The sequence below is a fragment of the Carlito syrichta genome, unplaced genomic scaffold (genome assembly GCF_000164805.1).
Source record: "Carlito syrichta isolate Samal-C Ts95f unplaced genomic scaffold, Tarsius_syrichta-2.0.1 Scaffold130554, whole genome shotgun sequence".
NCBI lineage: Eukaryota > Metazoa > Chordata > Mammalia > Primates > Tarsiidae > Carlito > Carlito syrichta.
The window spans coordinates 523,384-537,659 of NW_007074650.1; the positions used below are offsets into that span (position 1 = coordinate 523,384).

Here is a 14,276-nt window from a genome sequence, read left to right on the forward strand (position 1 = left end):
ATATAAATTGAAATAGAAAAATTTGATCTCTTTATCCTAAGTACCCCCAAATCACTTATAATTCTTTATAATATATCCTCCTTAACATTTTTAAGGTTCCTTTGTAAAAATGCATAAGGCACTGTGAAAACTATAGAGGGATTTCACATCTTTAGCTATTAAAAACATCTTGACCCCACTCACCCCAAGGAAATAAAGCAATCTCTTAGATGTGGAAAGTTACAAGCTTCAGGGATAAAGCCTAAAAAGCTCAACAGCCATGTAGCCTGAAGCCACAAAAGGTGGAAAGAATTCTAAGGAATTTTTTTTTCCTACATAAAAACATTTCAAATCCTAAATCCAAAATCTTACCAAACATTTGTCTTCTCACTTGAACATGGGCAAAATTACTTTAAAAAATTAGCTGGTAAATGAAATGCAATGATATACTTAATTAGGTAATGGCACCACTAGTACACCGAGAAAATACATTTGAAAAAATCTGTTAATGACACTTGTAAACATCTGCTCTGAACAATGGCCATAACACATGAAAACTGAAGTAACTAGAAAAAATAGGGTAAGTATTGTTTTGTAAAAGAACTAATCAGAAGTATTTAAGTACTGAATTTCATATTAAAATCTCTTTTCATAAATTCTCAGGAACATCTAAAGTACAACATAAAGTACATATGCACAAAGCTGTCATACAATTTCTCTAATGAAATGAACTTTTTGGAAGGTGGTAAAGTTGGTCTAATATTCTATTTCAGGAAGTCTTACCTAAATACATCTATGGAAATTCTACAATAATGTCACGGACATACATACATACACATGCACAGAGTTATGTAATATTCTAAAAGCAGAAGAATCCCACTTTTAGTTGACTAGGGGGAATCTGGACCTTAGATTCATTTCAGCAATCATTTGAAATTAAATTTCCCATCTGAGCATAAAGTATTAGACAATTTCTTAGGTATAGCACTATTAAAGTCTACATATGAAGATACTTGGTTTCAATCTGAGGGCATAACTCATCAGTTCTTCTGTTCTCATATTTATATGACTATAGCCTACAGGCTGAATGGTATAGTCATTTTTCTCTGCAACCAAACAAGGTAAATAAATGTGATATATTGGCATATCACCCTGCCACTCTGCATATGGTGCACATTAAGGTTGTATTCATTTGCCATATGAATATAATTCCTTTTTACCACATCTACTATTAGTTACAAGCAGCAAATACAGAGTTGTTTTGCTGGAACTTGAGGGCCTGCATTACATCATGGAGCACTAAACATCCTGGACCTTCTGGAGAATTTCATAGACATACTTTTAATGTCACCTGAACTTGAACACTGCCAACATACGACTTCCAAACCCTACTTGATAAATTCTTCGAGGAAAAATATAAGGTAGTCTTAGTGCAACAGTACACTCCAACAGCAGGCCCAAGAGGGAAGTTCTGGATGAGATACCTAAAAGAACTTGAGTTCTTGACAAAGGATCACATCAAGTATCATATCCCAAAAACATACAAAAAGGCTACTCATTTCACACACTGCTTTCATATCTAGTGGACATAAAGAACCTAAACTTAAAATATCATCCAAATAATTTTCCCCCTCTATATCTTAATGAAGACCTATGATTAATAAGCAAAGAGTTTATTTCATGACAAATGGCGGTGCTCTGTTGTATTTGGCATATACTCTGTTTACTTTTTCCTTAAACAAGATATTTGTTGTAAAGTTTCAAATCCAGGTTATGGTGGGGCAGGAGAGGGAAGAAAGTGGTTTCTTTTTTAAAACTCTTATGGTTCAACACAAAGGGACATATCTTGACATTTGTGACCCTTAAGTTAATATATCACAGGCAATTAAAAACAAAGTACACCTGTCTTATCAAGTACCGGTTTTCACGTTTCCTAATTCTAAGTCCCCAAGTGCATCCAGCAGATGGTGCTCTAGGACACCTCCTCACAGAAAGTAATACTGTTTGTATTGCATCCACCTATGTTTTGTCAAGACAAAGAATAAGGATTTATCGGTAGCTTCAGTAAAACATATCAGGCTTTACAATAAACAGGACATAATTTCTAAATGTGTGCACAAAAATATGCATATGCATAAGCATATATGCACAGAGGCAACCAGTAAATAATTCACACCTGGACATATTATGATACTACTTTTCTTACAGACTTGATGAGTAGTCCATGTGTATATCAGTAGTATTTATAGTCATATGGCAACATCATTCTAAATTCATTAAAAAAAAATTTAGAATGCCTTAAAGTTAGAATTCATTTTTAATTATAGCAGGAATGTCTCATTAGGGTGATACTAGTAAAATTAACAACAGTAGGATTTACGGTAATGACTTAAGTGATTGATGAGAGTAGAACAAAATGAAGTTTTAGACAGAGAAAAAGCAGGGCAGCTATGGCATACAGTACTTTAGAAAACAGCCCTGCAGTCTGTTAGTACTAGCCTTATGGTTAATAAAACCTTCTTTCTAATTAATGGTGCTGAAATATTCTTAAAGAGCAGAATCTTGTTGTTATGAAAAAAACATAGTTTTTTTTATTCAGTAGACGCCATTCTCATAAAGGAGAAAGCTGACATAGATTACTATGTCTGATTGCAATGAGGAAAAAAATGCCACCTTTCAATCAAATCAAAACCAGAATGCACGAATGGTAAACTACTTTACTGAAATACTACACACACAAATCTATGCAACACCCTCACAGTCAGCAACCATTTGCTTCTGAAGCTGATCGACTGTGGCTCTAAAAAAATTAGTCAGACACCTAAAAATACCTAATAAGTGCTTAATTTTTAAAAAATCCAAGTTCATAATTTATTAATATAATATAAAAATAGTGACTGAATAAACTATTTTGTATATTTTCATCTTGCTTATCTAAATAAGATTATGTCAAAATTTAAAAGTATTTAAATATAAATTCAATGCACTGGGGAACATTTTCTCCAAAATCTGGAAATGTGCAGTCTGGATAGCATTATTCTGAAGGAAAGATGGGCATCTCAGGAAAAGTACTTTGGTGGACAAGATTAAATGCTAAAACACAAAGAGGACTAAGGCAAAGAGAGATGTGATGCTTCCATACAGAAAACGCTTTTCATTGAAATATTCTCTGTTAATAGTATTTTAAAAATCCACAACTAAATGGAAGCTTATTTTAATTCTTCTCATGGAGAAAACTGCATTCCACAGACAATAACTATCACTAGACAATAGACTCAAAGACGAACAACCACCTGGCATACAGGAAAACAGGCCTTTAGCCATGTAATCTGGGCTGGTTTCATAAAAGGGTTGCGGCTTTCTAAAGTTTCAAATTATCCTATTTACAGATTTTATCCAGTTTGAATTAGCCTGTTTTGCCAAAGCAATATGCGTATCAATATTGGATAACATATCTTTAAAAATTAGTTGGCAACCCCCTCAGGTCCCCTCCCTTTCTGGGAGCTTTTCTGTCTTCCCAATAAACTCCCCTCCAAAAAATAGCTATGCAGTAATCAACTTTACATATGACGTCAGTATTAGTTTTGGAGAAAATGCTGTATGTAGGCTTATGACCCTAAAAAGTAAAATGACTATTTTCATAATTGTGAAAATAAAAAATCTAAATGCCTGAATAAGACCTGTAAAATGCTGACAAAAGCAATAGCCTAATTTTCTTTCATTTATCTACTTTTCCTTTGAGAAAAAGCCTACAATCAAAAATGTAGAGTTGACATTATGTGCATTTATAGAAAATATTGCAGGTATGTGTGCAGAAAAGCTTGACACTTCTCAAAGGTCATTTATATTGCGTCTAAGAGGAACGATGCAGGAATAAGCATCACCTAAAACCCCTCATCTGAAAAGGTATGACTTCGGCAGCTGCACTGTGGAACCATCAGTAAGCCAGAGGCTTACAATATCCGAACCAGCTTGTGTGAATGTTTGAAACAGTTCACACACGGTGCAAATGTCTTTGTTTTTGTTTGTCATTATCTTTCGAAAAAGCTTGAGCTGGCTTTTTCGTTTTCCTATTCTAATGTGTGCAAATTCTCATGATAAGGAAAAGCGCCTATTTGTCTTTCCTCCAGATTCATCTTTCAAAGCTAAAGCAAAATTAAATCGGGACATCAGATATTTTAAAAGGGCCAGAAAGGATGAGGCTCACTTTGATAAAGGTAATTTAATTTAGCCAGGATGCATTAACATTTTCTAAATTTTTTTTAACCATGCTGTTATATTATTCTTTTATTTTTTATTTTCATTACCAGCATTACTAGGAGTTAATGTCCACCATACTGCAGACAATGAGAAGGTACAGATGAAGTGCTTTATGAAAAATATAACATTATAATGTGTACTCTAACGCCAACAAGATGGTGTTTTGTGATGATTTATTTGCCCTAAGCATCCTGTGCTCCTGATAATACCTTAAGTCAGTTAGTACTGTTGTTGCTTTCATTTCACAGACAAGATAGAAAGACCACAGCAAAGCTTGGAACTTAGACTCTTTTTACTACAAACCCCAGGATTTGTTCACTCCTACTTGATTCACTTTTTAGAGGACATGCATGTAAAAACCATCTCTGGGGTGAATTATAAAATACACCAAAATATATTTAAAACACTAAAATATATTTAAACATATACAAATCATGATATATATCATATTTTCTTTCTTCTGGAAAAACTGAAAATCCTAATTTTAAAATATACGTAGGTTTCTGAAATGCCACCCACATACAAGGGTAGCTAATAAGCCTTTAGCTACTTCTCAAGTATATATTGGTAATAACTACGAATAACATATAGAATATGATTAAGTCAAACAAGCAAAAACCAAACCAAACCAAATACCTTTGTGTTTGTGTTCAGATTTCTGTATGTGCCTGAAACATCTTACATTATTTTAAGGTAAGAAAAAGTTCTTCCTAAATATTTTGAGATGAATAGCAAAATTGTAGATTTATTATCTATGTCAAATGTAGGTTTGCCTGAGATAATTTAATGAATCTCTGAGGCTTGGTAACTGATTTATAAGAACAGGAAAAAAGAAATTGAAAGTAGTCAGTCGCTCATTCTAAAAGGCCAGAAAGGAAGACGGACCAGAATGTCGTAGTACAAGATGAAAAAAGATGAAGTTATTTTCAAAAGAATATGAAAAACAAAATCCCTGAAAGGTACATCTTTAAAATTTTTATTGTAATTACATGTCTAAGTATGTGAAATACATGCGCACACGCTATCCCCCTATGCTACAGTATGATCTGATCACAATTTGATCTGTATTATCCATAGCATCAGAGTGTTAAAATTATTTTTATGTTCTATTTGTGTAGTGAATCAGCCTTTTTTTATTAAAGTAATATCTATTAGAGGTTCATTGAATAAAAATTGTGTTCACCCACCACATCAAAGTCTATAATGTACATAATAAGAAACAGCTTTGAAAACTATTTTGCATATGCTTCTTTTAATATAGTACTAGCATTTGACTACATTTTTGGGGGAAAACGTTTTGCTGCCATACAGATATTATACATTTAGGCACAGTTTCGCAAAACTGATCCATTAATCCGAAATCTGATGGACTCAAACCTGTTCAGATTGTTTCACAATTTGGGATGACATGACAGATGCAAGGACTGGGGCATTTAGGTAAAATAATTAGGAACAACATGATCCTTCCTAAGCACATACACTGCAACTTGCCTTAAATTAATAAACTGTAAATATTTAAGAGCAATTAAAATGCTCTACCTTATGAAGTAAAAATCTAAAACCATTCTTTCAGGAATTCTTCAGTATTATCATAATCATTTTAATTAAATTCTCATTTTTCAGGTGGTCCCTTTAATTGTTTTTTTCCTACTTCTTAATGTGTTTTTCTAAAGCCATTTCTTTTCTGCAGCTGTGTGCGATTGGTTTTAATGGTAGCTGCTTCCTTTTTTGCCTTCTGTGAATTACAATTTTAAATGGTTACACATTTTTTGTTTTACTGCCTTCAGCATAGTTTCATAAAGATGTTTAAGGCTGTTGGTGAACATTTCCCATCTGAAAAACCAAGTGCCAATTTGAATATTCCATATTGGCCTTTTATGACCTGTTTTATCTTTTAATATGTAAATGAAAGCATAATTTTATAAAGACTGGTTTTCATGAAATTATAATTTTTATTTGTTCTTTTAAAATATGAATTCAATAAGCAAGATAATATGTGATTGCTCTTTTATGCTCTATCTTATTGTTCATGAATGAAAACTTCTATTTATTTGGTGACAGCCATTTTCAATGAAGAACTGGCGTTTTTGGTTCATAAGAATAACCTATAACATGAAAAATGAGATTCTGTGCTTGGATTTTAATCATCAATTAATGAGACCTTCTAGATCTTTCTTTCTTTTTTTTTTTATTTGGAGTCTCACTTGGTCGCCCAGACTGAAGTGCAGTGGCCGCTCCTGGCCACTGCCGCCTCGCCTGCTGGGCTCCGGTGATCCTTCCGCCTCAGCCTTCCAAGTAGCCGGAATTACAGGCATGCGCTACCACATCCGGCTGATTTTTTAATTTATTGTAGAGATGAGGTCTCGCTGCCCAGGCGGGTCTCGAACCCGCGGGCTCAGGCAATCCACTCACCTCAGCCTCCCAAAGGCGCGGGATTACAGGCTGAGCCACCGAGCCCAGCTCTAGATCTTTCTTAAATTAAAATTAAAAATACTTAATAGTTCAGTTTCACTCTCACCATAACAAAAAGGTAGCCATTGCAAAATGTTATTCTGCATCACTTGTAAAAGTTTACTTAAAAAGAAGTCATACTTACTGCCAGGATTATCTCCAATCCCACTGCTTTTTCCATTCCAGTACCATAGCAGAAGGGTTGCGTCACGTGACCCTGAGAGAATGTAGCAATTTCCCCCAATATACGACTCAGAACGAGTGAGGCAAGTGACGACATCCCAATGGCCAAACACTACTTGGATCAATTTTCCTGAAATAAAAAGACATTTTCTTTAAAACTGCTATTAAAATTTTTTTCTAGCAATCTGATAATTTGTAAGACAATGATGTAATAATATTAGCTCAGATTCTCATAATTCAGATTTTGTAATAATTTGACTTGCTCCAACCTAAAAGTTTCCTTTAAATACTAATAGTAGCAACAAAGAAACAACAGAATGGTGATAACATTTCTGAAAGGAAGACGTATGTTAAAATTATTTCGAAGAATAATATTTGAGGACCATGACACCTTATCATTAAAAACGGCTACTATAAATTACAAATGAATCATGTTTACTGATTAAAGCAGGCCCAGGAGGAAACTTTGGAACCATTTAAACACTTTTGAGCTACTCTATGTGATTCAAAATAAAACTTCGTTGCATTAATTCAGACTTCACTAATAAAAACCTATCTTTGAATTAGTGAAGATTTAATGTATTTCCTCTTTTTTTAAAAAGTGACCTACACAAGGACAGTATGAGTCACTTTGGAGAGCTTTTGCTTTTTAAAATCAGGATTATGTGAAAATTTTGATGCAAAGTATGAATGAATTGTGACTGGAGAGTAGGCCATGCCATTTTTTCTTTGTTTTAATAGTCTGAATGATGAAAATTTCTTTGGGGTGAAATCAAGATTATGGTGGTTTAATGGTCATGACTGGGACAGTGGAAAAGAACCCAGTAAACTTACTATATATCTAGGCCTTCAAACACATGAAGAGTCGTTCACATAAAGGTGTCAGAAAAAGAGTAAAGCTTTCACCTTTTAGAATCTTTGCCTAATCAGGTACTGTGGTAATAATTCACACAGGCAAGTCTAAAGAATTAAATATCTGCAGTAGTCCCTGCTTCCAACCCTATAATTTCTAGCTAACATTTCCCTTTGAAATGTCTACAGAATCTACAAATAAATGTCACAGAATGTCTACCCATAATATTCAGCATGGCTTTCTTTTTTTTGAATAAGTGTTTCAGTGGGATCATAAAAATATAACTCAGATGTTCAAGAAAAAAAGACTACTAAGCTGCGAATAAAATTAATATGCCTAAAACATTTATGTGTTTAATTTGGAATACATTATAAACTTTTAAAGTTTAAGGTCTCAATTAAGTATTGGCATCTCAGTGTATTTAACTTCTCAAGATAAATATAACTAAGAAAGTATTTACATTAAATTTTTTAAATTCTTGATTTTAATAAACCTGAGGCTTATTATGAAGGCTGAACATTTAGAAATAAAATCCTGAAACATTATCTAAATCAGATGGAAAGTCAGATACATATTTTCATCATGAGTGGCAGTCTTGCACAGGGCCTACTTCCAGCAAATTTAAAATCAGATTCATTTCAATCTTAAATTGCAAAATCAATGAAGTACAATTTTTTCTCCTATGATTAAGGGGAAGCAAAGACTTCAGTCAAAGCAGGTGTTTTGATGGCTCAATGTTCAAGATGTTCACTTCTGAATTTCTTCAGCCTTTTACATTAACATCAAAACATTTCATTTAAAAAAATTAGCTTATATCAACAAGAATATTGTAAGAGGGGCTGGGTGCAGTGGCTCACACCTATAATCCCGGCGCTTTGGGAGGTCGAGTTGAAAAGACTGCCTGAGTCTGCGGGTTTGAGACCAGCCTGGGAAACTTGGTGAGATCTCATCTCTATAATAAATCAAAAAAATAGCCGGGTGTGGTGGTACATGCCTGTAGTTCTAGCTACTTGGAAGGCTGAGGCGGCAGGATCACCTGAGCCCAGCAGGTCGAGGCTGCGGTGGTTGTGAGTGTGTCACTGCACTCCAGCCTGGTTGACAGAGTGAGACTCCAACTCCAAAAATATATATATATGTGTATGTATGTGTGTGTGTGTGTGTGTGTGTGTGTGTGTGTGTGTGTATTCTTATCATATATATATGGTAAGAAGAATTCAAGACTTTCTAAAATAAAAAAATTTAAGGCACAAATTAAAAATGAAAAATACAATTATTTTTACTTCATTTTCAATTTATACAAAGAACAGAGGGGGGAGGCTTTGCAGTAAAATTACAGGGGTTAGATTAAGGGCAGACCTTATATAAGACAACAAGGTTAGGTAGCTGAATGCACTTTAATTAGAAAACTGAAAGTAAAATCAATGTATTTTTAACTTCTGTAGGGAACTGAATATATCATATTGTGATGTTTTGATCACAGAGTACATACAGTGAATTCTGCTTTAGTCTATACCTAAATGCTGAGAGAATGTAAACTACAGGAGTGACTTACATAGGTTATTTGGGGATAGGCTTAATTGGAATTTGAAATCCCACAATTCAGTGGGTTGTAGGAGTGAGAATGAGTAAAGCAACTGCATGCAACCAACCAGATACTTGAGGGAGATGGCACAGAGGAAACCCAGGTGTTCCTCCAGCACCAAGAGGCTTACAAAGAACAGCTACTCACTTGGTAACTTCCTTACTTTCCAATTCATGTGAGGACAAAAATGTAAAGCTACAGATGTAAAAGTGGGTGGGTTAAAGATAGAGGCAAAATTTTCAAAAATTCACATGTTAATTCTCATTAGTTAAAGTCATTGTTCTGCTCCTCCAACATCACTGGGAGGAAAATGTACACTCAGTCATTGTGGTTCTTTTTTTTAAAATTTATTTTATTTGTATTAATTTTAAAATATTTTATTTTAGAGACAGGGTTTTGCTATGTTGCCCAGGCTGGTCTCAAACTCCTGAACTCAAGCAATTCTCCTGCCTTGGTCTCCTAAAGTGCTGGGATTACAGGCATGAGCCATTGTTCCTGGCTATGGTTTCTTTTTCAACTAAAATTTTCTAGTGTTTTAATTATTAGCACAATTAATTTTATTTCAACACATTTATTTAGCACCTATTAAGAGCCAAGTATTAGGCCTTTTTACCTGTATACAGTGGTAAAAAAAATAGACATTGTCCCTCTCCTCAGAGCATTTACTCTCTAGTGGGGCAAACACCACAAACCGATGCATAATTATCAACAGGGATAAGTATTAGAAAAGAACAGAGTAGGATCAGTGAAAATAACAAGGTAGAACAAATGTAGACTAGGTGTCAGGGAAGATCTAAACGAGAGAGGGACATTTGTTACTTTTAAATGATTTTATATATTAATACAAATTAACTTTATTCTCTACATTTATACTTTGGGCTCAACTCTAAAAAACATTATTTTTTAAAGTTTACTTTTTCCTGTTCTGGCAGCCTTCCTCAGCAATATTTGTTATTGCCATGAGGTTGGGGTTCACTCCTCCTAAATAAATCACAGCATTTAAATACCTGCTGCTCTTTTTGGTAAATTATTTTCTGATAATCTCATAAGTGTTCCTCAACCTTTATTTTTTGTTTCCTTTAATACCAGTCCACCTCTCCACACACTAATATCAAATATTACCACAAGCACTAGAATATCCCTTTTTTGACAGAACAAATTTTCTAGTTAATGTTTTATTTGACAGCTGTGCTACAAATAAAAAAAATTCCAAGCACAGGACTCTGCACCACTGAATCTAAAATGTGGCCTGAAAATAATTCCGACTGCCGGGGAAGGTTTTATTGTTGCCTCTGCTGTTCTGGTTGTGCCCCGAAAACATGATTTATGTTTAAAGAATTTCCTGTTACAACCCATGTTTCTCCTCCCCCGCCCCCAAACCTAATAAGAGAAGGATTTTTTTTTTTTGCTTGTGTGCTAAAATATAATTGAAATCAACACTTGTGATAGCTTTGCCATTATATATTACTGATCACAAAATTTTCCCCTTGTTTCTCTGCTAAATTTAGGAGAAAATATTTAATATTCTTATTTTCATAAAACACAAATACATATTTACCCTAACTGAAATTATTTTAAATAAAAATAGTATCAGAGTTTCTATACACAATATTAAGAAAGACACCAGGACTATAATTTGAGGATTTTCCTGCAACTTTCTGGCAAGTATAAATATTTTCATTCCACAAGCTAAGTCAGTCTCAGTTTCTCTGAAATGAAGTTTAAAATAAGGCTATTCCTTATGAATATATATACATATTTTTTGAGACATGGTCTCACTCTGTCTCCCAGGCTGGAGTGCAGTGGTGCCAACATAGCTTACTGCAGCCTCAACCTCCTGGGGTCAAGCAATCCTCCCTCCTCAGCATCCCTGGTAGCTGGGACTACAGGTGCGCACTACCACATCTGGCTAATTTTTTGTTTTTTACTTTTTGTAGAGACAGGGTCTTGCTATGTTGTTTAGGCTGGTCTCAGACTCCTGGGCTCAAGCAATCCTTCTGCCTTGCCTCCCAAAGTGCTGGGATTACAGATATGAGCCACAGTGCCAGGCCATGAATATATTTTACACACACACACACACACACACACACACACACACACACACACATTAAAAAACTACACATTAAAAGATTTCTGGAGAGGGGGAAGAATGAAATCTGGCTTATTAAGTCTAATGTAACATGGTAGATATATTAGAGACTTAGTGCTACAAAATTACAGCATTTTCCAAATTAACCAGCAATTGGCTGGTAACACCTGGATGAGACAACATGGTATAATCACAAAGAATGCTACATTTAAAATTATAAGAACTAGGTCTAAGGTCCAGTTCTGTCACCATGAGCTACAGAAATTTCAACAAGTTACTCAACCTCTTTTTTTTTTGAGTTGCAGTCTTACTCTGTTGCCCAGGCTGGAGTGCAGTAGCACACTCATGGCCACCACAGCCTTGACCTGCTGGGCTCAGGCAATCCTTCCACCTCGGCCTTCCAAGTAGCCAGAACCACAGGCATGCACCACCACGCCCGGCTAATTTTTTGATTTATTGTAGAGGTGAGGTCTCGCCATGTTGCTCAGACTGGTCTCGAACTCCTGAGCTCAGGCAATCCTCTCGCCTCCGCCTCCCAAAGTGCTGGGATTATAGGCTTGAGCCACCACGCCTGCCTTGGTTACTTAACCTCTTTAAACCTCAGTTTCATCATCTGAAAAATGGGGAAAAAACACTTGTCTACCTCACAGGATTATTCTGACATAATGTGAAGTATGTGAAGGAATTCTGAAAAATCTAAAAAACTGTGCGAATATGAAGATTATTTTAAATATTATTATTCTATGGAAGTGAAGTTAGCTTTACTTTATAAATATTAATATTCAGTGTCTTTAAAAAACAATAATATGGAATGTCAACAAACTAAAAAAGTTCAAATGTTAATACCAAGGATTGACATGGTTTATGCTTTGATTCATATGACATTCTGGAAAAGGCAAAACTAGAGACGAGGAATAGATCTGTGGTTGCCAGGAGGCTGAGGGAGGGTAAAATGCTGACTTCTAGCAGACAGCCCAGGGGGTCTGGGGCCACAGAGCTACTCTGCACTGTGAGTATGGGGGTGAATTATTCTATGCAAAGCCAAAAAGATAGAACTGTGAACTGAAAAGAGTGAATTGTACACAGTAAAATTAATCTTTACATTTAAAAAATTTAATAACTTTAAATATGTTTAAAAAGGCACCGTGAAATCTAAAAGAATACTTATGAAAAACTCCTGAGAGGATGTAACAGATTTAACCAGAAAGTTACTAAAAAAAGAGCAAAATCTGAGGTCAAATAATGTTAAGGCTGTAATTATAAAGGCTACAATTTGAATTTGATGAATAAATCAGTGAAATTATATTATAATAATAAATAGGTATTAGGAAAATAAATCGATTACATTGCATTTTTAGAAAATGTTAAAGCAGTTTTAGGTTCAACAGTAATCTACCTCATAGACTTATAAACAAGTAGGAAAAACCCAGATAATCAGAAAGACTTGAACTGATGATGCTTTCTTTCCTGGACCAACAGAATAAAGATGCAAATTATAAGAAAACTGGATCATCAATTCCATAAAACAAAGATACAAAGAATCAGGCCTAAAAAACAACTTCTAAAGTTTACTCTATATATACCACATATTCAACTCCTTTTCCCTACTCTTAGTTGTGTTATAATACTATCATAAAAATACACAAACAAGTTACATCCTTATACAAGGACAATCTCCTTGAATAACCAAAAATTAACTGATCAATATACAATATTTACTAAGACAAAGCATGGACTCATACATTTTATGATAAATTCTTTTTATTTATTTATTTATTTTGAGTTGGAGTCTCACTCTGTCGCCCAGACTGGAGTGCAGTGGCCGCTCCTGGCCACTGCAGCCTCGACCTGCTGGGCCCTGGCGATCCTTCCACCTCAGCCTTCCGAGTAGCCAGAACTACAGGTGCGCGCTACCACGCCTGGCTAATTTTTGATTTATTGTAGAGATGAGGTCTCGCCAAGTTGCCCAGGCGGGTCTCAAACCTGCGGGTTCAGGCAATTCACTCACCTCAGCCTCCCAAAGGCGCGGGATTACAGGCTGAGACACCGAGCCCAGCTTATGATAAATTCTTAACCACAAAGCTGAAAGATGATTTACTGTAAAGCTAGACATTAACTAGACATTTTAATTAAATTAATTAACAATTTTTTACTTCTTAGATTAAATTTTTATTAATTAAAAAGAGTTTTTCTTTCTCACAACGTTTTATAAAGATACATGTAGGTCTTGTTTCAGTTGAAATATCTGCTTTCATTGTATAAAGTCATGTCCTGCATAACAACTTTTGGTCAACAATAGAGCACTTACACAATGTGGTCCCGTGAGATTGAGATCATAACAAAGTTGCAAAATTCCTATCACCTAATGACATCATAGCCATCAATAATGGCAAAGTGTAATGCATTACTCCTGTATTTGTGGTGATGCTGGTGTAAACAAATGTGCTGTGCTGCTAGTCTTATATAAAAGTGTAGCACATACAATTATATACAGTACAAAATACCTGATAACAATAAATGACTGTATTACTGGTTTATGTTTTACTATCCTATACATTTTTTTTTTGAGTCAGTCTCACTCTCCTTGCCCAGGCTGTAATGTAGTGGCACAATCATGGCCACTGCAGCCTTGACCTACTGGGCTCAGGCAGATCCTTCCACCTCAGTCTTCCAAGTAGCTGGAATTACAGGCACGCACCACCACGTCTGGCTAATTTTTTATTTATTGTAGAGATGAGGTCTTGCCAAGTTGCTCAGACTGGTCTCTAACCCCTGGGCTCGCAATCTGCTCACCTATGCATCCCCAAGTACTGGGATTACAGTAGTGGGCCACTGCACCCAGCCTATCCTATACTTTTTTTTTTTTTTTTTTTTTTTTG

General features: G+C 35.0%; 1 protein-coding gene across 2 annotated transcripts in view; it reads right to left on the reverse strand.

Moving 5' to 3' along the window:
* Positions 1 to 14,276, reverse strand: part of LRBA (LPS responsive beige-like anchor protein) — a 216,927-nt gene that overhangs the window by 22,754 nt on the left and 179,897 nt on the right. For both annotated transcript variants that reach the window (XM_021708074.1, XM_021708075.1), the window contains exon 11: positions 6,836 to 7,003. In XM_021708074.1, coding sequence (XP_021563749.1) covers positions 6,836 to 7,003 — 168 coding nt within the window. The remainder of the gene's footprint in view (positions 1 to 6,835; positions 7,004 to 14,276) is intronic.